This window comes from Chiloscyllium plagiosum, chromosome 2 (genome assembly GCF_004010195.1).
Source record: "Chiloscyllium plagiosum isolate BGI_BamShark_2017 chromosome 2, ASM401019v2, whole genome shotgun sequence".
Lineage (NCBI taxonomy): Eukaryota > Metazoa > Chordata > Chondrichthyes > Orectolobiformes > Hemiscylliidae > Chiloscyllium > Chiloscyllium plagiosum.
Window position 1 is genome coordinate 141,646,306 of NC_057711.1, and position 26,283 is coordinate 141,672,588.

The 26,283-nt window shown below is 39.8% G+C and overlaps 1 protein-coding gene across 5 annotated transcripts in view; it reads right to left on the reverse strand.

Moving 5' to 3' along the window:
• Positions 1 to 11,258: 11,258 nt before the first annotated feature.
• The window catches only part of slc20a2 (solute carrier family 20 member 2), a 92,933-nt gene continuing 77,908 nt past the window's right edge, over positions 11,259 to 26,283 (reverse strand). For 3 of the 5 annotated variants that reach the window (XM_043719864.1, XM_043719846.1, XM_043719872.1), the window contains exons 9-11: positions 23,238 to 23,423; positions 19,551 to 19,635; positions 11,259 to 14,474 (exon numbers count right to left, since the gene is read on the reverse strand). In XM_043719864.1, the coding sequence (XP_043575799.1) occupies positions 14,310 to 14,474; positions 19,551 to 19,635; positions 23,238 to 23,423 (436 nt within the window). In that variant the 3' untranslated portion in view covers positions 11,259 to 14,309. Of the gene's footprint in view, positions 14,475 to 17,814; positions 17,900 to 19,550; positions 19,636 to 23,237; positions 23,424 to 26,283 lie in introns of all 5 variants that reach the window. The other 2 variants (XM_043719855.1, XM_043719881.1) reach the window with 2 other exon arrangements.

Genomic DNA, 26,283 nt, shown 5'->3' on the forward strand with positions numbered 1-26,283 from the left:
CCACCAAGGACATGCAGGTCCTTGGACTCCTCCATCGCCAGACCATAGCAACACGACGGTTGGAGGAAGAGCGCCTCATCTTCCGCCTAGGAACCCTCCAACCACAAGGGATGAACTCAGATTTCTCCAGTTTCCTTATTTCCTCTCCCCCCACCTTGTCTCAGTCAAATCCCTCAAACTCAGCACCGCCTTCCTAACCTGTAATCTTCTTCCTGACCTCTCCGCGCCCACCCCCACTCCGGCCTATCACCCTCACCTAGACCTCCTTCCACCTATCGCATTTCCAACGCCCCTCCCAAAGTCCGTCCTCCCTACCTTTTATCTTAGCCCGCTGGACACACTTTCCTCATTCCTGAAGAAGGGCTCATGCCCGAAACGTCGATTCTCCTGATATTTGGATGCTGCCTGACCTGCTGTACGTTTCCAGCAACACATTTTCAGCTCTGATCTCCAGCATCTGCAGTCCTCACTTTCTCCTTGTTTAGTGTTATAGAACAGAGAGACCTAGGCATTAAGGTTCATAATTCTTTAAGTTTGCCTCAAAAATAGATAGGGTGGTTAAGAAGGCATTTAGCATGCTTGCCTTCAATTCTCAGACCTGTGAATATAGGAGTTGGGACGTCATGCTGAGGTTGTACAGGACATTGGTAAAACCTCTTCTAGAGTACTGTGTATAGTTCCCGTCACCCTATAATAGGAAGGATATTATTAAGCTGGAAAGGGTTCAGAGGAGATTTACCAGGATGTTGCTGGGAGTGGACAGTTTGATTCATAAGGAAAGGAGAGGGTGAATAGGCTTGGACTTATTTCACTGGAATGCAGGAAGTTGAGAGGTGATCTTATAGAGGTTTATAAAATCATAAGGGGCATTGATAAGATGAATAGCAGAAGTCTTTTACTTAGGGTGGGGATTTTCAAGACTGGGGGCATAGTTTTTTTTATAGATTTTTTATTGAAAATTTAACATTTTTACAAGTTTACAAAAATAAACAAAACTCTCAATAAACAAAACAAACATTGATATACAATTAAATCTTAAATAAATAATAATCAATATTTAACAAAAGAAAAATACCAAGAGAAAAAAAAACAAAACTCAACTAACTACTAATCTAACCTACAACTAACCAGAGTGTATAATTAAGTCTCTTACATTATTCAAATAAGAGAAAGAAACAAAAACCAACAGATAACACAGAAATTGGATAGTGAGATACATGCTCGGAATGTGTTAATATCAAATGTAACAAAACCCGTATTCGTGTGGGATTCCTCTCCGAAGGGGCCCCGGACCAGCCAGGTTCGCAATCTCAATTAAATAAAAGCCCTTGTTAGGATAGCCGAAATATCTAAGGAGAGATACAGGGTCCACTTTAATTTCAGTTCCTAAAATTTCTGTCAGGGTACTTACTACTTTAGTCCTGTATCTACGGATCTTATGACAGGTCCATAGGCAATGTACAAGAGTGCCCACCTCTATTTTACATTTGGGTCACATTAGAGATGCTCCTCTCTTAAATTTTTGCCAATCGATCCGGTGCTATATGGGCCCTATTAAGTATCTTCAGCTGGATAGCCTGAGTTCTGTTGCAGATGGTGATTCTTCTGGCGTTTCTATAGAGATTTCTAGCCCCAAATCCTGATCCCATGTTTTAAGCAGATTGTCCATATCTCCCGATACTTCATCATGTAGTAAATGATAAATAGTACTGAGGGAAGATACCCCATTGGTCGTAGCACTCTACATTCTCTATCTGATTTATAAAGGCTATCTAATAATGTAGTCTTCTTCTGTATATAATCTTGAATTTGGAAGTATCGAAAGAGGTCTCCATTAGGTAATCAGAATTTCTGACGCAGCTTTTCAAAAGACATCAGGACCCCTTCTTTAAATAGGTCCCCTAAACATGAGATACCCCTGAATCTCCAGAGTTTTAAAATGGCATCTATAAACCCTGGTTGAAATCCCCATGCTTCCACTATCGGAGCATAGGGGGATGTTTTATGTGAGTTGCCCTCATTTTGCTGCATTATATTGCAAGCTTTAATTGTGTTTAGTATTATAGGGTTTTTACAGTGGTCCATAATGATTTTCCTCTTGTCTGAAAATAAAAGGTTAATAAGTGGGCATTTTACTTGAGAAGCCTCGATGTCCAGCCAGATTGATTGCGGGTCAGACAAGACCCAATCAGCTATGTAACTTAATAGAGAACTTAACTGATATTTCCTAAAATCTGGGAAATCCAATCCTCCCCTTGCCTGTGGAAGCTGTAGCTTCTTCAGCTTAATGAGGGGCCGTCTATGATGCTGCACAATCCCATGGAGCATCCTCCCTAACAAAGTCAAAGACCAATCAGTTCAAAATACAGCAAATTAAGAGGGGACACTACTTTGGAATTTGCAAGGGAAATAGAAATGTATCAAGAAACACCGAGAAGCTGCCTATTGAAGGTACGTTCTCACACACATACACAAGGTAGTGCCCAGTTTTGCCTCTTATTGTTATTCTACAATTATTCTTTATTTTTCTGTCTGCTTGTAGAAAATGGCATATTAATTTTGCCAGGAAATTTTGCCTGCAACTGCTGAATCCATATGAAGATAGAATCTGTAGTTTTTAACCTAGAAGTGATAAATGAAATGGAGGCAAACATAACCTTTATTATTGTTTCTCAACTCAATTCAGTCAAATTAACTCACTGGTAACATGGCTGAATGACAAAAAGATCCGTTCCACTGCTTAAGCACATTAATTTCTTGAGGTGGAGTCTTTGGGAGGAAATACTAAATGACATCTCTCTTTTTTGTTTGTTTTCATATAAAATATTGAGCAACACTATCTACCAAGAGCAGGGGGTCTCCATGTGACCTGGTCAATAAGAGTTAAAAAGTATTAACAGATTATTTATGCTATTTGTTGTTTGTGAGGATTTTGTAGCTCTGTTGGATTACAAAGAAGGTATTTAAATTTCTGAAGGGCTTTATGATGTTCTGAGAAAATTAGAGGCATTATCTGGAGGCAAGCTGATTCTAACATGCAGTTATTCAAATCGGGGCAGCACAGTGCCCAGCACTGTTGCCTCACAGCACCAGGGATCAGAGTTCGATTCCAGACTCAGGTGACCATCTGTGTGGAGTTTGCAGTTCTCCATGTCTATGTGGATTTCATCTGGGTGCTGTGGTTTCATCTCACAGTCCAAAAAGGTGTACATTAGGTAGATTAGCCATGGGGAATGCAAGGTTATAGGGATATGGTATGGGGTGTGTCTGGGCTGGGATGCTTTTCGGAGGGTCAATATGGACTTTATGGGCTGAATAGCCTGTTTCCACACTGTAGGGATTATTATTCGATGAAATATGGGTATGTAGTGGCTCAAGTAGCATAACTTTTTTTTATTAATTCAGAAGTTGTGACTGGGTCAGCTTTTATTGCCCATCTCCATTTGCCCTTGTAAGCTGTTCATGGGCATTAACATCAATACTAGGAAAACTGAAGGCTATATTATGTGTCTGTACCTGAACCATGATGGGGCCAGTGTTCCAGCAAACTGTGGAACTAAGGAAGTAGACAGGGTTTTAAATTATACAAAGCAGGTGAGGGAGTAATCTTCTGTAGTTGTAGCAAGTCAAGGGATAGAGTCAAAGCAGTAGAGCAAATTCTTAACAAGAGAAACGAAGGCCACAGAATGAACAAGGAAGGAACAAAGAAATCAGAGAGTTCACCAACAAGCAACACTAAATGCTGTAGAGATAACAAAAAGATAAAATTAATGACTCTATCAGAAAGGACATAGCATTCATAACAAAATAAACAAATTGATTATGCACATTGAAGTTATTCAATATGATCTGATTGCTATTACAGAGTTTTAACTGCATAATGACGAACATTGGATACTGAATATTGAGGGGTAAATGCCATTAAAGAAGAATAGGAAGCTAGGTAAAGGTGAAGAGGCAGCACTGTTAATCAAGTATGGCATTTGTGAAATAGTAATAGATGACCTTGTTTTACCAATTCTGAAGAAGGGTCACTGGACCTGAAACATTAACTCTGCATTCTCTTCACATATGCTACCAGACCAGCTGTGTTTTTCTAGCAATTTGTTATGTTTCTGATTTCCAGCATCAACAGTTCTCTGGTTCTGGTTTAGGAGATCAGGATGTAGAATCAGTTTGGATGGGGATGAAGAATAGAACAGGAAATAAGTCACTAGCTCGGCTCATTTACTGCTTCTTCAGTCTAACCTTGATGGTGGGGAAACTATTAGAAGCAATTCTGAGGAACAGAATTAATCTGGACTTGAAGATGCAGGAAGTAATCAAGAACAGTTGCATGGATTGGTTCGGGGGAAGCCAAGTTGACAAAATCATTGAGAAAAAAGAGATGTACAGAACCAAAACAGGCCCTTCGGTCCAACTCATCCATACCAACCAGATATCTTAACCGAATGTAGTCCCATTCACCAGGACTTAGCCCATATCCCTGTAAACCCTTCCTATTCATATACATATCCAGATGCCTACTAAACTGTTGTAATTGTAGCAGTCTCCACTACTTCCTCTGACAGCTCATTCCATACATGCACCATCCTTTGCATGAAAAGGTTGCCCCTTAGGTCCCTTTTAAATTTTTCCCCTCTCACCATAAACCTATGCCCTGTAGTTCTGGACTCCCCCACCCAGGGAAAAGACCTTGACTATTTACTCTATCCATACCTTTTGTGGTTTTATAAACCTCTATAAGGTGACCCCCTCAGCCTCTGATGCAAGGGAAAACAGCCCCAGCCTATTTAGCCTCTCCCTATACCTCAAACCCTCCAACCCAGGCAACATTCTTGTAAATCTTTTTTGAACCCTTTCAAGTTTCACAATAGCCTTCTGATAGGAGGGAGACCAGAATTGCACGCAATATTCCAAAAGCGGCCTAACCAACGTCCTGTACAGCTGCAACATGACCTCCCAACTTCTATACTCAATGCTCTGACCAATAAAGGTAAGCATATCAAATGCCTTCTTCACTATCCTATTTACCTGAGACTCCACTTTCAAGGAGCTATGAAACTGCACTCTAAGGTCTCTTGTTCATCAACACTCCTTAGGATCTTACCATTAAATGTATAAGTCCTGCCCTGATTTGCCTTTCCAAATTGCAGCACCTCACATTTATCTAAATTAAACTCCATCTGCCACTCCTCAGCCCATTGGCCCATCTGATCAATGTCCCATTGTACTCTTGAGGTAACTTTCGTTGGTGTCCGCTACACCTCCAATTTTGGTGTCATCTGCAAACTTACTAACTATACATCCTATGTTCACATCAAAATAATTTATATAAATAACAAAAAAACAGTGGATCCAGCACCGATCCTTGTGGCACACTAATGGTCACAGGCCTCCAGTCTGAAAAGCAACCCTGCACCATCGCTATCTGTCTTCTACCTTCAAGCCAGTTCTGTACCCAAACGGCTAGTTCTCTCTGAATTCCATGACAGCTAACCTTGCTAACTAGTCTACTACGAGGAACTTGTTGAATGCCTTACTGAAGTCCATATAGATCACGTCAACCTCTCAACCTCTCTGCCCTCATCAATTCTCTTCATTACTGCTTCAAAAACTTAAGTTAGTGAGACATGATTTCCCACGTACATCTTCAATTTCCTTCTCCACAGTAAACTATGCTCCACACAAAGTCACCTTGCTGATCCTAAAGGGGCCCTATTCTCTCCCTCATTACAATTTTATCCTTAATGTATTTATAAAATCCCTTTGGATTCTCCTTATTTGCCAAAGCTATCTCATGGCCCTTTTTTGCCCTCCTGATTTCCCTCCTAAATATACTTCTACTGCCTTTATACTTTTCTAAGGATTCACTCAATCTCTGCTGTCTACACACAACATATGCTTCCTTCTTTTTCTTAAGTAAACCTCAATTTCTCTCATCATGCAGCATTCCCTACACCTACCAGCCTTGCCTTTCACCCTAACAAGAATGTACTGTCTCTGGACTCTCGTTATCTCATCTTTGAAGGTTTCCTATTTTCCAGCTATCCCTTCATCCATGAACATTCACACCCAATCAACTTCTAAAGTTCTTGCCTAATACCGTCAAAATTAGCCTTCCTCCAATTTAGAACGTCAACTTTTATATCCAGTCTATCCTTTCCTATCGCTCTTTTAAAACTAATAGAATTATTGTCTCTGGCCACAAAGTGCTACCCCACTGACACCTGCTTTATTTCCCAAAAGTCGGTCAAGTTCTACACCTTCTCTAGTAGGTACATCCACATATTGAACCAGAAAATTTTCTTGTACACACTTAAATTCCTCTCTATCTAAACACTTAATATTATGTTTAGAAAGTTAAAATTCCCTACCATAACCACCCTATTATTCTTACAGATAACTGAAATCTCCTTCCAATTTTTTTTCTCAATTTCCTGCTGACTATTGGGGCATCTATGATACAATTCAAATAGAACATTACAATGCAGTATAAGGTCATCATCCTTTCTTATTTGTCAGTTCCATCCAAATAACTTCCCTGGATGTATTCCCAGGAATATCCTCCCTAAGTATAGCCATAATGCTACCCCTTACCAAAAACACCATCCCTTTCCTCTCTTGCCCCACTTTCTACCCTTCCTTTAACATTTGTATCATGGAACATTAAGCTTCCAGTCCTATCCATCCCAGAGCCATATGTCTATAACTGGTATGATATCCCACACCCATGTTCCTAACCATGCCCTGAGTTCATCTGCCTTCCCGGTTAGGCCTCTTGCATTGAAATAATGCAGTTTATCAGTACTACCTCATTTTCTGCTTTGTTCCTGCCTGCCCTGAATGTTTGACTTGCTTCTTTTCCCAACTCAAATTTTCCCAATCAGTCCCAAATTCTTTTGAAGTAGTAACAAGTTGTTTAGATGAGAGCAATGAATTCAATGTGGACTACTTGGACTCCAGCAAGGTCTTTGGTAAGACCCTAAGGGAATACTAACAGCAAAGGTAAAAACCCATGGCCTCCAAAGAAATTTGACTAAGTGAATCCAGAATTGTCTAAGTGGTCATAAGCAGAGGGTAATGGTGGAGTATTATTTTTGTGACTGGAAGTCTGGGATCAGTGGTGTTCCACAAATATCAGTGTTAGGAACCTTGATGTTTGTGGTATAAATAATTTAGACTTGAATGGAGGAGGATTGATCAGTAAGTTTGTGAATGATATAAAGATGGATGGAATGATAAATAGTGAGGAGGATAGCCTCAGATTACAGTAGGATGCAGACAGGTTAGTCAGATGGACTGATCAGTGGCAAACAGAATTCAATTTGGATAAATGTGTGTGATGACTTGGGCAGGACAAACAAGGCAAGAGTGCTCAGTGATTAGCACTGCTGCCTCACAGTGCCTGGATGTGTCTGCGTGGAATTTGAATGTTCTCCTTGTGTCTGTGGTTTCCTCCCGGAGTGCAAAGATGTGCAGCTGAGGTGAATTGGAGTGGGTCTGGGTAGGTTGGTCTTCAGAGGGTCAGCATGGACTCAATAGGCCAAATGGCCTGCTACCACTCTGTAGGGATTCTATGGAAATACATGATGAATGGGAAGAACTGATGATCAGAGGGACTTGGTATGCATGTACACCGGTCCCTTAACGCATCAGGGGAGGTGGAAATAGTGATTCAGAAGGAATACTTTAACTCTACACCTCAGCTAATAAAGGGCAGGGAGATTATGTTGGAATTGCATAAACATTTGTTAAGCCGTAGCTAGAATACTGTGTGCAGTTCTGGAATCCAAATTATGGGAGTGATGTGATAGCACTGGAGAAGGGTGCGAAGGAGATTTACCAGGGCGTTGCCTGAGCTACAGAATTTTAGTTACGAATTGAGGGGCATTTTTCCTTAATGGAGGTATCAATGACCATGGGCATAGACTTAAGGTAAGAGACAGGAGGTTTAGAGATGTGGGGAAAAAGACTTTCATCCAGAGCATGATGGAAATCTTTAACTCACTGTCTGTAAGCATGGTAAAGGCAGAAACCCCCATGCTATTTTAGTATAATTTGGTAGTGTGTACACTTGTGATGCCAAGGCACACAAGGCTATGGGCCAAGGTTTAGAAAATTGGATTCAAATAGTTTGGTGGTTGTTTTTGACCAACACAGACATGATGGGCTAGAATGCCTTTTTGTGCTGTAGACTTCTTTGATTTGATAGAAAATTCACATTAGACTTCCATTTAGAGCACACTTTCAGTTCTGAAACCACATCTTGGTTAGGATGCATTAGATTTGGTGGTGCTATAGAATAGGAATTGATTTAGGGTGCAGGTTTGCTTGCTGAGCTGTAGTTCAGATATCCAGATGTTTCATTACTTGTCTAGGTAACATCAGTGGCAACCTCCAAGTGAAGCAAAGCTGTTGTCTCCTGCTTTCTATTTATATCTTTCTCCTGGATGGGGCTCCTGGGGTTTGTGGTGATGTCATTTCCTGTTTGTTTTCTGAGGGGTTGATAGATTGCATCTAGATCTGTGTTTGTTTATGGCGTTGTGGTTGGAGTGCCAGGCCTCTAGGAATTCTCTGGCATAGATGCCACCGATCAACCCCTCAGAAAACAAACAGGAAATGACATCACCACAAACCCCAGGAACTCCATCCAGGAGAAAGATATAAATAGAAAGCAGGAGACAACAGCTTCGCTTCACTTGGAGGTCACCACTGATGATGTTACCGAGCCAGGTAATGAAACGGCTGGATATCAAACCTACAGCCCAAACCTCAACCTGAGCTACAAACCTTGCAATAGGAATGGATTTTGAGGGATTGATGCCTAACCAAGAATTAAATCATGAAGGCAGATACATAGAGTAGAGTTGTAGTTCCTTAGTATAGAAGGTTAAGAGGTGATATAACAGAGGTTATGATGAAAGGAGTTTAAAAAGGAAAATTACTACTTCTGGTGTGTGGAATCCAGAAACAAAGCAATCTCAAAATCAGAACAGTTTGCAGATGACACCTGGAGATAATTTTTTTTACCCCCTGCACAAATGGCAGCAGAATCTTGCCTCCAAAAAAATTGAAAATTTCCAAGTTGGGATTGATATTTATTAGGTAAGGGTGGAGTGTTACAGAAACAAATGAATGTGTACTTGGGCATAAGATACCAATCAGCCAATGGAGTTTGAGAAGTGGTACAGTTTAATCACTTTCCTATGACATATCACAAAGCATAGAGCTCCAGGCCACAACTCCATCAATAACAGAGGGTGTCTCCAAAGCAGGAGACAACAGTAAAACAAAAAACAATTCTGATAGGCCTCATCTGATATACATCAGCCATGTTATTTGCAATACTTAGAAACTGATGGGTTGTGGAAACACACACATGGCACTGCAGACAGGGTCACTGGGATAAAACCACTGAGCAAGGCTGCCTCCCAAATGGAAAGGAATTTCACCCATTGTTCTTGGGTGTTCAGGCAGGGTTGGGGAAGGAGTAAAAAGCATATAAAAAAACTTACATTTTAACTTCTGCACAGGTATATTAGAGACCTGGTTCACAATGCAAAGGGATGCCAATATCATAGGTTTAATTCCCACACTGGCTGAGGTTACCATGAAGAACTGTATCATTCTCTCCCCTTGCCTGAAGCATGGTGGCCTTAAGGTTAGACCATCACTAGTCACCTTTCTCTAAAGGAAGAGCAACCCTATGGTCTGGTAAGATTATGACAACTTTTACCGATTAGAGGAATGCCATGAGAGGAGGAAATGAATTTGAGACTTACAACCGCTTCAGTTAGGAGTGTAAAATAACCTTAAGAAACTTCAGCTCAGAGTTAGAGTTGAATTCCAAGATGTTGATCTTGTACAGCATCAAGGAAGAGAGAGAGTTGAATTAGAAGGTAGTGACATCCCTTATATCAGGCAGTAAAACAGGTTTAGTTAGTAGCCAGGGAAAAGTAATAAGATGCAAGAAAGAGAGTAAGGGTCTTGATCAACTATTCACAGCAACAGAAGCTTGAATTATCTCACAAAAACGAGAGCTGGGATCATTGTTTGAATTTATACTAATGATTCAGATTTCGAAAACATGTGCAGGTGACACTATTTGGGCAGAACATTATATATATGGAGGGATACAAATTATGGTTGAAACTTTATTGCTGGAACAGCACAGCAGGTCAGGCAGCATCCAGGGAACAGGAGATTCGACGTTTCGGGCATAGGCCCTTCCTGAAGAAGGGCCTATGCCCGAAACGTCGAATCTCCTGTTCCCTGGATGCTGCCTGACCTGCTGTGCTGTTCCAGCAATAAAGTTTCAACTTTGATCTCCAGCATCTGCAGACCTCACTTTCTCCTCGGGATACAAATTATGCCATTCAAACAAACTTGCAAAGTATTGAATGAATTTAATAGTTTAGAAATAAGGTTTAGTTTTAAAAGAAATGAGAAATAGGAAGTTAAACTTGTAACAGTCCTGGTTAGATCACTTGGAATACAGTGTCTAGTTAGGGTTTTAGTAGCATCTGAAACAAACTGCTTCCATTTCTTGGGGAAACAACTTCAACTGAAGGCCATCGATCAAAGATACCACCATAAAATGAAATTGTGGGATTCACAAGCAACGTATTTCCCTAGAGAACAGGAAGTATGTGGAATTCCCTAGGCCAGGAAGTAATTGAGATAAATAACGTTGATGCATTTAAGGTGACAGATGAGGGAGGACAGAGGTTTTTGCTGGAATGTTAGGTGAAGGAGGATACATGAAGGCTCAGTGAAGCATGAATGTCAGCATAGTTTACTGGGATTGAATATGCTGTTCCTGTACTCTATACAATTTTGTATTTGAAATTAACCCCATCTTTGAACCAAAGTCTATTTTCTTGACTGCTTCTTTGCAAAATTCAGTTCAAGCTAAACGATAAAGATCTGGTTTCAACATATTTATCACTCTTTGGAATGAGAGAACAGGATGGAGGTTCTGTAAAGTCGCCAAACATCACCATTTAGAAAGGAGTAGTTGGTCCTGTGATTTGGAGAAAGTGAGGATTGCAGAAGCTTGAGGTGAGAGAGTCGAAAAGTTGCACTGGAAAGTGTGGTCTTATGACTTATTAACGCTGATCAGACTCTTATGAACACAGTTATCATTAATCAATTGTAAATGTTCTGTCAATATTTTCACTGGCACCATTTTACTGCTTCAGTTAAGATGTTACAGGATACTGATGCTTTGTGGTAAATAATGAGTCCACACAATATAGTCTTACTATTTTAATATAGCTCATTGAAAATTTAAAATTTCCCATCACTTTAGTACAAATGAATTCACTCCCCCAACTAGGGGAACAAGTCAGTTACTGCCAATATGATACATGTAATCAAAAATAATACATTTACAGTGGATAGATTCCTGGAAGACACCAAAGGTGCACCACAATGGAGGGATTTTAGCCTGCAGCATTGGAAACTGAACATCCAATGGGATTTTAAAATACACTGGTCAGGATAACCATTCGGAAAGTAATTGAACAATAGTTTATAAAGAACTAACTTGCATTGAGAGAGCACCTATCACTACCTCAGGACGTAAAAGCAATTCTGAAGTGTAGTCACTGTTGTAATGTAGGGAAATTCAGCAGCCATTTTGCATACAGTAAGACTGCACAACCAGCAATTGGATATTGACCAGATGATCTGTTAACTATCATGTTGTTTGGAGAGATAAATATGGATTAAGATGCACTGTAGAACTCCATGCAGCTTTAAATTACTGCAACAGGATCTTCATATCCATCCAAAAAGGGATATGGAACCTCAGTTTAATGACTTGAGCTCACTTACCCTAGGGAAAATACACATGCTATTCACCTTATCTGTCAGAGTCATGATTTATTAAACCTTTTATAAAAGGTCACCCCTCAACCCCCAATGCTCCAATGAAATCAGTCCCAGCCTAACTCTTGTCCTGGCAACAGCCTGGTAAATCTTTTCTGAGCCCTCTGCAATTTAATAATATCCTTCCTGTAATAGGGCAACCAAAACTGAACACACTACTCCAGAAGAGGCCTCACCAACACCCTTTATAACCTCAACATGACGTCTCAACTCCTTTACTTAAAAAGGAGTGAGCAATGAAGGTGAATGTGCTAAATGCTTTCTTCTGAACCACCTTGCCTACTTAAGTGTCGAACTTTCACCTTAGACCGTGAATTACGGCAAGGTTAAGACCAAGGATAGCAATCTGCTTTTTTTGTTCAGATGGGTACCTTGGGGGTTGGGTTTTCTACCAAGACAGACAGACAGACAGACAGACTGACCAGTTTTAGTATAAATAATCTTCAGCAGAGGAAAATTATCCCTAGTTTTAGTCATTGCCAGAAGTTCTGCAGTTTCTACAATCCATTTTTAAACAACAGTCCTGGAAAGATGCTAGGATTGAGACTGCAATTTGCAAAGTTCACTTACAAACACTTAACACTTGTAATACACATTTCATTGTACTCCGTTTTAACAAGACATTTAAAAGATGTAGGATTTATATTAAAAACAGGTCACCAAGGAGCATTATGGCAGCATGTTATGTGCTAATACATGAACTTAACCAATTAGAACTTTTACAAGGTTAATTCCAAAGGGAACGTTTCACACAATCACCACTTTGAAACTATTTGCTCATTTGTTCTAATGAACGTCTTACTAATACAATGAAAGTCAAGGAGTATCTCTCATCTCGTCATCCTACAATTGCTAGAGATGGACCAAACAGAAGGATCAACAAATTGGAGGGCATACAATATATAATCCCAATAATGGGTTGATGTATAAATGAGCAATGAGATCAAATTGCCTAATAGTATAGGTAATTAAAACAAAATCTCACTAGCCTTCATTCATTTTGTCATGTGGACGATATGGCAAATATCACTGACAGTTTATTTCCTTCTTTCACTCTTCCTCGCCACCACCCTCAACAGTTTCTAAACTGACACAATCTTTAAATGCAAAACAAAAAAAGGACTACAATCTAACTACATGCAGTATTAAGTTAGTTAGTTAAAAAAAAGGTAAAAATCGAGGTAACCTTTATTTCAGTTGACCATAACCCATTTACAGAGACTGGATTTCTGGAGGGGGCCTTCCAACTGGTCTGTGCAACTTGGGCACAGCTCAGTTTGTCTAGTGTTTTTACCATTCCTCCTGGTTATACCAATGGTTGGAAGAACCCCTGACCCCCTCTATAATAGTATGCTAAATTACCAATAACATTAAGAGCATTGGCCATTGGAACGGCCAGATATCCCAAAGCTACCTTGATACTTGATTTGATGACATTGCTGTCATCTCCCAGATAGAACAATACTTTTCATTTTGGTTGAAACGGATCAATGAAATCTGTTTCTGGCAAGGACAGCCCAACTATTGCTTAAATAGCAAAGAGCTGGAGAAGGATCCTGAATTACAAACAGGCATTTCAATAAAACCAAAGTGGAAACACTGTCAAATCTTTATTCTTGAATCTTTGGTACATTCGATTTTTTTTTTTAAGTCTAAAATGAGTGAGTGAAATGTGTCCCAATTAAAAAAAAACACACAAACTTAGATATCTTTAGAAAGTATTTACAATAGAAATTACAATATAATACAATAGAAGTGTCAAATTTATAATTATAACATCAAGTTTCCATGAAACTCAACACAATGAATCTGTGTCAATTTGCATTATGGTGTTTGTAGCACGCAGGGCAAATTAGGAGTAGGCTCAGTTGTAAGTAACAGTGCCTTGTTTTTAAAAAAAACTTGAATTACTCAAGCGTAGGGTTTTAATACCTCGTTTTGCATCAGAAGGATGATTTTGGTAAACCATGGCATTATATATATATTTCTTTTTAAATTCACCTTTTTATACCCCAGATCCATACAAAAAAAAACTTTCTAGAGAGTAATAATACAATATATACAGCATCTTCACACACATCAGTCTAAGGGAACAAGTTATCCAAGCAGTACCATCCATTCCACAAACACCACAATTTGGGCATCACTCACTTACACTATGTAACAAGTCTTTGCTGTTACATGCTATCAAGTCATCAAATGAGCACTTGTAGTGTTATTTACAGCATGTGATGAAATGCAAATTAGTTTATAGCTGTTTAATTCCTCTTGAAAAAGGATAAAAGGAAAAGGAATAAACCACCTCTTAAGAGGGCAGGGGTGGGACAAGGCAGAAGTGGGTAGAAAGAAAGAAAAGGACACCTCACACTGCTGGTTAGAAATAGTGTAAAAATCACAAAATTTGAACATAAAAATTAAACATATGGCAGTATTCCATACACAAACAGTGCCATAACAGCTGCACTAAAGAGGCCAGAGACTGGGACAGTCACAAACCAGGCCAGGAAAATGTTACGAAATAAGTGCCAGTCCACAGCTTTGCGTGATCGGATCCATCCCACAGCCACCACAGATCCAACCTGGGGAAGCAAGTTATAACAAATATACATTAGCATAAATCAAATGGTGATGATGGCTGTGGGGGTTTTGTTATAAGGAAACAAGAAAAAACATGATTGAAGAGTAGACCAATACTAAGTGACCAGAAGCGTGTCAATAAGCCAATCAGCAAAACCATGCAAGTCACAGACACACTTTGCATGTATTCAATAGAGTGCATGAGTTGCATATTATGCATTATAATTAGAGACTGCACCCCATCAGATCAACTTGACTCTCAACCAACTGCGAGTACTGAAACACTCTTAAAAACCAAATTATTTAAATTGAAAAATTTTCAGTTGGATATAGTTTTCAAAAAGGCACCATCATGCACTCCTTACATGTAGATTGTACCAAATCGGATGGTTCTGAAACATCAGAATCTTGATGCTCAGGACGCTGTACTCCTAATGACATGTCTGTATAGTGTGCCCATATTTCCTTTAGGTAAGGTTTCCCAGCTACAGGAGTGCAGGATCAGTGATATCATCGGTTTGAGTTTGTCGCAGTATCACAGGTTTGGAAAAGTCACTGGTCTACTCTTGAGAAAGATAAATAAAATAGGCTAGTTAATATACTAACATTTATTTTGTGATGCATTAGGTAGTAAAACCAAGAAGTTAATATAATAGTTGGAGAGCAGAGCAAGTTAAAAGACCTCTAGCAAAAACACGTTTACTGATGCAGTTTGCCTTCAAAACAAACGATTATACACTGAAGGTGGTCCTTCCTCTATCCCCGACAGTGGATACAGAATTTCTCTATACAGACCAAGTACAAGCCAAAAATTGACCATCAGAATAAGTTGAAGCATTTCAAATTCTTGACCAGGTGCAGTCCATTTAGGGAAAAGCAGAAACAGATTCAATTTATTCTGGTCTAAGAGGGAAAATAATTTAAGGTCGAAAAATGATTTTGTCTTTGCGAAAATCTCCAGATTTCACGATTTGTCTACCCTCAACTAACTCAATTATTTGAACACCGAATAAGAGATTTAAAATTGAGGCCGAAATACACTGTTTGATCCAATTCCTTTTCTATCACTTATTTCCCACTCCCTATTTATTTCACTAATAGCAACACAGCAGAATTCTGGACTTAACTGACCTATACTTGCTGACCATTCAATGGGATCACAAACATCAGGGAGTCGGTTAGTATTGGGCACAGGCATTCTTGTGAACATCTGGATATTTTGGAAAATTGCGGGAAAGACATACCTGGTTTCCAAATTCACTGGCAAATTTCAAAGACTATAACTATGGGTGAGGTGCCGGAGGCTATAAGCAGCAGCCTGGGAATTACATCAGTAAGTTATTGGAGCTGATTCAGAAAGATTGCATTTAAATACATTGGGAGTCAAGGACTGATTAGGGATAGGCAGCATGGTCTCACAAACTTGATTAAGTAACCAAAAGATTGATGAAAGCAGAGTGGTAAACATTGTCTACATGGACTTTAGTAAAGCCTTGGTCAAGGTTCTGCATGATAGACTAATCAGTAAAGTCAAATCACAGGGGATTCTGGGTATGCTTGCCAATTTGATACAAATAGGCTTAACAGCAGGAGACTGTGGTGGTGGAGGGCGTTTTCCCAGGCTGGAGGCTTGTGACTAGTGTGTTCCACAGGGATTGGTACTGGGTCCACTTTTGTCTGTCATTTATATAAACAGTTTGGATAGAATTTAGGATACATGGTTAGTAAGTTTGCAGATGACACCAAAGTTTTGTAGAATAGTTGATAGTGAAGGTTATTTAAGAATATGAACAGATCTTGATCATTTGGGTTAATGGGCTAAGAATAGGGCGGCACTGTGGCTCTGGTTAGCACTGCTGCCTCACAGCACCAGGATCCCAGTTTCAATTCCAGCCTTGGGTGACTGTGTGGAGTTTGCACATTCTCCCTGTGTCTGCATCGGTTTCCTCCCACAATCCAAAGATGTGCAGGTTAGGTGAACTGGTTACGCTAAATTGCCCATAGTCCAGGGTGAATGGGTCTGGATGGGTTACTCTTCGGAGAGTCAGTGTGGACTTGTTGGGCCGAAGGCCCTGCTTCCATACTATAGGGAATCTAATCTAATCAAAGTGGCAGAGAAGAGATTAATTTGAATAAATGAGGTATTTTTGGAAAAAACAAACAAGGGCTGGACTTATACAATCAATCAACGTAGGACCCTGGGTAGTATTGTAGGACAAAGATACCCAAGGGTTCAAGAATTGTTTGAAATTTACATCATATGTGGACAAGTTAGTTAAGATGACATTTAGCATGCTCACCTTCATTGCTCAGACCTTTGAGAATAGGTGTTGGGATGTCATATGGAGGTTGTATGGGACATTGATGAGCCCAGTTACGAAATACTGTGGACAGTTCTGGAGCAAAGGAGGTTGAGGGGTGACCTTATAGAAGTTTATAAAAGTCAAGAGGGGCATAGATAAGATCCATAGCAAGGTTCTTTTCCATAGGGTGGTAGGAGTTCAAAACTTGGGGACATATTTTTAAAGCGAGAGGGTAAAGTTTTAAAAAAAATAGTTTGTGTGTGAAATGAATTGCCGGAGGAAGTGATGGATGCAAGTACAGTTACAAGTACAAGAATAGGAAGGGTTTGAAGGATATGGGTCAATCACTTGGAAGTGGGACATGTTTTGTTTGTGAACGCAGTCAGTGGGGAGTAGTTAGACTTGACTCTTGACTAGACCAGTTTACATAAAATGCAATATTGTAAGCCATGCAAAGTCAACGTCAACACTGTCACATGCTAAATTATTGCATTATGTATCATTTACAATGCAATTGACCAGGAAAACAGCACACACTTCCCTGTCACTGGGGGTGCTACTTAGACAGGAGGCTGGAAGAACAGAGGGAGCCAGACAGCAGTTGGCAAGTCGACGAACACACAGAGCGAGAGATCGATCGCGCGAGAGAGAGAGATTGCAAGAGAGATCTATGGCACAACTGCTGGTAGGAAGACATGATAGGTGAGCTCAAGTGTGACATGCAAATTCATCATTTCAAACAAACATATACAAAAGAAAGTATAGGTCCAAATAATATTTTACTGCCATGTCAATTATTCACCATATTTAAACTGCACTGAAACCTGGTGTACACACAGCATTAAAAAAAAGCTATTCTATCCATTTTTAAAAAAAATCTAAAACTTAATCCTTTTCACAAATTGACTAGTTTGAGGGGGAGGTCTCCTGCACACTACACAAAGAAGGCAGACTGCAACAATCAGCATGGTTTTAGTTCATTGGTTTGATGTGCTAAAGGTGGTAGCAAACGATCACTGCATTAACATGACGTGAATACCTTGCAATGAGTGGAACTTATTGGAATGCCCACATTTGAGGCTACAAGTACAGTTAGCGCACTCATTACTTCAATGCAAAATCCACTGTGAAGAAATAGAAAATATATAAAAGTTTGTAGTAGAAAGAGCATGTGAAAGACATACCATCACAAACATGCAATGTGGAACCAAGTGAGTGAGGGAGAAGTGTTCCACTAAACACCAACCTCTACCCCAAGGAAAGTACTGCAAATCAGGACACAGTGGCAAAAAGAACTCACCTTGAGTTAAAGCAGCACAATAACCATCAGCTAAACTATTCAAGGCCATCGAGCGACACAAAAAGCATTTTTGGACAGTCTGTCAGCAACTGTAAAGGGAGTGCAGTTTGAGCTTTAAATTAGCCTATGTCCCGATCGACAGTGCAAAGAAAGCACAAAAAAGATTTGTTCACCATAAGTCAAGTGAAGTGATTTTCTTTCAGTCAGGACAGAGCTTATGTTATAGTAAGGTTTTCAAAACTAGATGGAGAGATAGGACCAACTTAAAGGGATGACCTGATTATTACATTTGCAGTATGAGACCTAAACTGCATAATTACTGACTGCTTGCCTTTCCTACATCACAACTATTTTGAAAATATGCCATCAGTTGTAAAGCACTAAGTCATAAAAAGGTATAATATTAATACAAATCACGTACACCACAGCAGTAGGCCATCCTGTCTGTCAAGTCTATCCCGGTCTTCTGAACAGTTTCCTTTAACCATTTTTTTGGGCCACATTAATATTTTTAAAAAAACTCTACGTTGGTCACAATTATTGCGACAATGACTTGATCAACAATAGTTATCAGCTGATATCATCCCAGTAGTGACAAATATGTTTTTCTAACAAGGAGGGCATCATGGCAAAATCCAAATAGGTCCTCATCCACATTATCCAGGAGGAACCACTAGTACAGTAATCAGCAGCAGCTAAACTTGTCTGTGGATAATGGGGGATTGCAGCCAGTTACAAACAAATATACTGGGATTTTTTGCAATTACATACCGACCAATACCTGGAGTTTAAATTCTCTTCCATTGGTGAAAGCCCCTCTCATTTTCTTCTGCTCAAGTTATTAAGATCAATGAACAGAAGCTTGGATAGAGAGATTTTATTTAAAAAAATGCTCCTTTAAAATCTCAGCTTTAGCGAGATTATAGCAAGACTATAGAATTAAATAGCTGAAGGCACAGCATTAACAATGGATGACTGAATTGGTGATGGGCAGGAGGCCAGAACTGGAAAACTGTGGAAATTGCCTCTAGTCTCTAACAATGATGCTTGTCCTCTGCCATCTGTCTAGAAATATACTTCTAATCACCAGCTTTTAACCCTGTTAGTACTTCCCGACGAGTTTATGGGAGAGGCAAGGAACAGGAACGAAGGTAGGAAATCAACATGCATTGCCGACACTCCATCTAACTCACCCTTTATTTTACGAAGTGTGATATAACTCAAGTGGAGTTCACTTTGTCTGATTCCATCAGGGTAATGTTAGCAGTAGAGTACCAGTCTATGCCTTTCAAATTCAAGTCAATTTACCACAAAAATGCTTTTTGCAACCAAGCCTGGCACCAAATTAGGTGCAAAATGATCTTCTTTGTTTTCCTGCCTCAAGATGAGTCATGCCACCAGGAACTGATGAGAGTCAAACCTCAGAGTAGTACGGACTGAACTGCTCATGTTGCAGTCACAGGGCATACGCATACCTTGCAGTGTGTGGTACTGATTGGAAGTCCAACATTGGAAGCAACCACAACTGTGAACGCCGAAGCCAACTCAATAGTGAATCCACTGCAGGAAGCACAAAACAACACTTCACAGTCATTCAAGTCTCTCAAGATTAATACCATGAAGCTTCAGGCAGCATGCAAGAGTCTTAACGCAGCTCTGGACAAGCCAGTGCAATCTTTTTGATAATATCCTGCGGTCATGTGGATTTTTTTTTGGAAAAATCAAAAATAAAATCATTATAACAAGGTAAAGGCAGAATACATTCATATTTGTGCTGAAATAAGTTATTGCTGGCATCAAACAAATTAATTATGTATGAGGTTTAGTTCACATGTATGAAACAGGCTCTACAGGATTAGAGTCTGATTTAGTAGCATGCTTATGCATTAACTCAGCACCATACTGACAACCATGCTTACCAGTGTGACATCACATGGAAGGGCCTCCAACTCTTCTCCCAAACATACCACCAAAAACCACTGCATACTAGAGAAACAAGTGTGTCACCCAAAATGGTGCAGCAACTCAAAAGCACGCCAGTGGCTACTTCCAAGAGTTGAGAATTTTACTGATATGGTAAAATCAGTGTAACTTCCATTACTCCCAACTTTTAAACTCTTACTCTGGTTAATTAAGTTCAGTCCTGCCATACAAGTTAAAGGATTTCATGTCAGAATGTACACACATCAAATCCAATGATTTTTTTGTTTAAAAAGGAACAGTAATGAAACACAGAACAAAAGGAAGAACTGTTCATGCAGTACTTCCTCATGGATTCAAGTGATTGGTCTATAGGGGTGAAAAAGGTAAAGTGAGCCCAATATGTGCTTGGTGGTGGTAGAAAGGAAGTTTTTCATTCTCTGAAGAAACCACATTAAAAGGATATAAAGGAATAGCGATGTAGGAATTTATGCCATTGAGTGTTTCTTAGCAAATTACTGTTTAGACTTAGCAAGACTTGCTTAACTGGTCTGGAGAACATCTAGGTGGTTTTGGACTTTAAATTTTTTCTGCGGATATGCAAACCAACACATTGCCCATTGCTAAACACCCAAAAGATTTTGATGGTGAGCAACCTTCTTAGACCACTACAGTCCTTCTGGTGCGGGTACACCCACATGGCTTTTAGAGAGCAAATCACAGGAATTTTACCCAATGACACTGAAGAAAACAGCGATGTAGTTCTAAGTCAAAATGGCAAGTAGCTTCCCGTTGGTAGTATCAGCTGCCTTCTAGATGGTAGAGGCCACAGATTTAGAAGGAGCCTTGGTAAGATGCTATAAAGCAATCCAGACATCGTACACATTTCTGCCATGTGTATGCCAGTGGTGGGAGAGGTGCTGATCAACTGGGTTGCTTTGTCATGTGATGCTGTGGAGCTGAATGTATGCTCTTTTGGAGTACGCTTTTGTGGACACAAAGATATTCCATCACACTCCTGATTTGGGCAGAGAAGGTAGTACTTGGGCTCTGGGGACTCCGGAGACAACTTACTCAGAATTTTCAGCCTCTGACCTATCATTGTTACAGTACTCATATGGCCATCCAGTTTAATTTCTGGTTAACAGCAAACCCCAGGATGTTGACAGTGGGGAATTCAACAATGGTAAGGCCATTGAGCATTAGGGAAGAGGAGAATTGTTCCTTGGAGATGGCAGTCATCTAAGCACTGTAACACAAGTTACTTGCCACTCTTCAGCCCAAACCTGAAAGTTATTCTGTTCTTGATGCATGTGGATTATTTCAGTATCACAGGATCAAATACTACTAAACATTAAAATGTTCATTGTGTAGACAGTAGTTTCTGACTTTATGATGGATGGCAATGGGTGCCTGGAGAAACTCCTGCAATGTCCTGGGACAGACACCAATAATGTAAATATACCCATGTCCAATTCTCACCCACTACAAATTATCAGGCCTCTTGCCTGATAATATCTAAATGTTACTTAGATATTAAAAAGGGAAGGTACTGTTGTATTGGAGCTTAGTTATTCTGTTTTTGGACCAAGTCAGTAAACCAAGTCAGTAAACCAAAACTAAGTAGCCTGAACAGAATCCAAACAGAGCAGACAGCAGATTAATGGTATTTTAAATATTCTGCTGGATAAGCAGTCATCACTCTGCATTGAGCGCAAGATGGGGTGAAAACTGGATTAGCATCAACTTTTCCTGCTTTTTTGTGGATTAACGCACCTAGGAAGTTCTTGGGTAACTGTCAGAAAAGCACCTGTATTGCATCATATTGGCTAGGATCACAATTATTGAGCCTTGCAAGATCTTGTGGGGTAGTGGCAGCATTCCTACCTTTCAGCCAGGAGACCAGGGCTTAAGTCTTATCCGTTCCAAGGGTATGCAACAACATCTCTGTATGGGTTGATTTAAAAAAAAACAAATTCACAGCTAATTCAGAAGCAAATGCCTTCAGTACTATCGCTGGAATAGAATCAGGGCCCATAGTCTTTACAGTATTCAACACCTTCAGCTGATTCTTGATATCACACAGCGTATTGCATCGGCTGAAGACCAGCATCTGGGAACTTCAGGTGGTAGCCAAGGTGTATAATCCACATGACCTTGCTGGGTGGAGATGGCCAATACTGTTTCAGCTTTGTCTTTTGCACAGAGGTATCCCCATCATTGAGCATAGGGATAATTATGGAAAATCCTCCTCCATTTAGTTAACTGTTCATTACCATTCACAAATAGATATAGTTGGACTACAAAGTTACAGTGTGATCTGTTTGTTATGGGATCAATTGGTTTTGTCTACAGTTTTACTTCTATTGCACAGTATCCTTCTTTGTAATTTCAACTTTGCATCACAATTTACATATCCTTCATGCTGCTCCTGCACTTCTTATTGAAGCAGGATTGATTTCTTGGGCTCAAAAACGTTAGCATGGAGGATAAGCTATACCACAAGGTTACAGATTGTGGCTGAATAGGATTCAGCTGCCACAGATCTATCCCATTAGACACAGTGGTAGTGCCATATACTATTTCTAAAGATACCTGTATGTAAAGGTGGATGTCTTGTACCCAATCAGTACATTCCATCATTGACTTTATTCAAGAGTCCAGAACTCTCCAGCAAGAGCTGCATCCATAACCATCTAGGAATACCAAGGCTAAAGCATATACAATGCTGGTCACAAATACCGCACTCATCAATATATAAAATCACGTCAGTTGTTTGTTGAACTGGGCAATTACCTCACTATTCAAAAACCCAGGAGCACATGACAAGACATATCCAGATTATCTGTGACAGTTGATGTACATAATTTGAAGAATAAGACTGACGTTTTGATTTTTGTGTGACAACTGCAGGGTTTAAATGGGAGGGCCTGTCAGGCTAGCTGCTAGACAGTTGGTTTCCTTTTTGTTATTCTCAAAATGTGGGCAATGCCAAGATCTATGCCCTTGCACAGATGAGGTCAGAAACATTCGAGATGCCTTCAAGTGCCAACTAGTATTTGACTTGCCAACCTGAGACATACTTGGCACTATCACATGATGGAAGGAGTTTGGGGTACAAGAGAAAAGGGCTGAGGTACACTTCTCAATGTTGAGCATGCCAAGAATACAATAAATATAAAATTTGTCAAACTACCACCATAACACAACATGCAAATGTTCTGGATACCACCAGCTCTTACCTTGATGGGGTGATTGGAGTGAGATCTTTGCCCAATGTTTGAATGACTCGCCTCCCCCAGACCCAGAGACCAGCACAGATACCCAAGCCTCCATATAGCAGCAACCAAATTGGTGTAGCAGCATTCTGCAGCACAGCTCCCTCCTGATAGATCAGCCAAAGAGCAACAAGGGGACCAATTGCATTGCTTAAAAGAGAATAAAAATAGATCAATGCCAGAAAGAGGAAGCAGACATCTCAATTTAAAATAAACAATAAAAATTACACTCATGTTTGAACATTAAAGTTTTCAGTGATATTTCAGCAACTTATGCTCCCAGCAGGAGCAGCTAGTAAAAGGCATGTTCTGGAGATGGTCCTGTTCATACTATCCAATCCCCACACAGGAAAGGGCAGATGGAGATGGGAGACTACTGCCAGCTTCTCTCTCTCATCCCCATGTGAACGTGGGGGTGAAGACAGACTGCATCAGTGTGTAAACAGCTCATTCATTGATATGGGTGTACCATCACTCACCTAAACAGAGCATGTCAGTAGGTTCCCAATTCAAGCCCCACCTCCACAGACAGGCCAAAAAATGGACTCCTCACTTGTAATCAATAATTTTCAGAGGGTGACTGGCAATATTTAAAACCATCAATAAAATTGTACTTGCAAACCAAATGATTAAACCTAAATTTTCTGCTTCAAGTTTAATCTGCATTTACAGCACAAATCCAGCAACTTCATGCCACTCATTATACATTCATAGGAAGACAGGTGGTGAAGAGTTGTTTGTTCAAAGTTAACAGTGGAGAGGCACACCAGAGAATGAAACTTTTAGATGAAAGTATAACTATATCTTTACTTTACTAGCAATTTATAGTGCTGAGAACCAATCACTTCACTGTTATGGTCATGTCAAATTCTGACCTATTGTTTCATTTTCAGGATATGCATGTTGCTCACAAGGCTACATTTACTGCCCCTCCCTAACAGTGGCTCATTGAAACACTAAGTTTCAGCCATGTAGTTATAGGACTGAAGGCTCATTTTGGGCCAGAGCAAGTAAAGACTGCTAATATTTTTAAGGGAAGAAGTCCTGCAAACTAGAGGTGCCTCATGACAGAATAATTCTGCGCTCACTTTTATTGGTACTTTCAATTTCCAAAATTTGTACTCCTATTCTGTAGATTGTTCTTCCAGTAATATAATCAGCATTACAGTCCTGCAACATAATCACCATACGTTGCACACATTCTGAAACAAAGGTGAAAAGATGTATCCTTTTAGTGTTGCTCACCTGAAATTCAGTCAAGAGCTAGAGATATTTATCTCTGCCATATTAAATCTACCAATGTATGCATAGTAGTTGCTGTTGTGTAGAGTTGACAAACAGACTTCTGGGCAACCAAAATAGGCCTAGATCCTGATCAGGATTTATAATTGGTCAGGTTAGGAGTCATTTGTGTGTATTAAAATATGCATCTCAGATGCAGACTTCTTTACAAAAGGTTAAACACATTTGAGTGTAGACAGTATCAGGATTTCAAATGTATCCACAGCATTTCAGTCAGAGCAGACACACTAGATGGAAACAGTCAGTATTTAAACAAGCCAGAGTGCAAAACCAGTTCATGCAAGCAACTACTGCAGTACAAACTATTCTTAAACTGAACTGTGCCTGCAGCGGGCTCCAAGACATGCAATAGTTAATGTGCATTTCTCTGGATCCCGAGCTTCAGGATATTTACTGTGGCTGCCAAATATGTTCAGAACTCGAAGGAATCAGCAGCACTGATCACAAATGCCAACTCAAACCCCATGTTTAAACTCAGATTTTAAAAACAATAACAAAATGTTAATGCTTCCAGGCTGGTTCCTCACCTACAAACAGACAGTGGAGTTGCCTTCCAGTTTCCTTCCCAGGAACTCTTACATGAGACCTGGTAAGAAGATTCAACACTAACCATGTAGGGACGTGGCAACTCCCACCTTGGTGGGGCAAAGGTCAGTGTAGGTGGGTTTAAAAGGAGGGAGATTCTACAGTTTAAAAAAAGGGCCCAACATATCCAGAATACATCATTACTTCCAATACATAGAAGGGGTAGAAGAAATTCTAACACCAGAAGACAGATGAACATCTTTTTTGGTCAATAATCTTAAGGACGTTTAATATGCAGGTAGCAAGTCATGAACAAGGTCATCCAAAGTTCAAAATGTAACAGCATTACCATCAGTAGTTCTATAGTGGGAAGCTTCACCATCATTTATATTTGTTAATATTCCAGTGAACCCAGTTTGTCTTTGGAGAAGGAGAACCACCAATGATTTACCCTTAACTTTTAACTCCCTCCACTGCCTTGTCATTTAGTATAGTAATCATGGACAAGTGATCAACCTATTGCTCAGTATTTAAGAAATCCAATAATTTGAATTAAGCAATAGTAAATGCAAATTCAGCAATGAATTTTATTTATTTCCCTTCAGGATGTGGGTACTGCAGACAAGGCAGTTATTGACTGCCCACTCCAGCCGCCTGGATAGTTGCCCAACTTGCTAAGCTATTTCAGATGGAAGCTTAGAGTTAATGACATTGGTATGGGACTGGAATTACAAATGAAATAAGCAAGGAAAGAGAAGTGCATTTCCTTCCTTAAAAAATTTTTTTAATAAAAAAAATCATTGTTTGTTCTTTTCATCTTGAAATGACAATCCAAGATCCTATTCTGACTGGAAGGGAGACTGACAAAGGGAATCATGGAATACCTTGTGTAAACTAAAAAAAAATTACAATTTAATCAAAAAGGTAAACAGATCAGGAAGGCATAAGTAAGGGGGGGTGGGGGCGCGCAGTGGTGTGGAGTGAATTATGCAATTAATCTGACTCAAAAACAGCATAGTGTAGAACTCAATCAAATCATTCTGGAAAGTTGAACGTCTCCTTGCATGCTTGTATTGAATAAAGATAGTTCGCTTGAGCAAGACATCTGACTCAAGTTGTTGGATTTAGGGGTGATCCCTCATCCTTTACAATACTGGTCATGGATACCTGCCGTATGTATTAA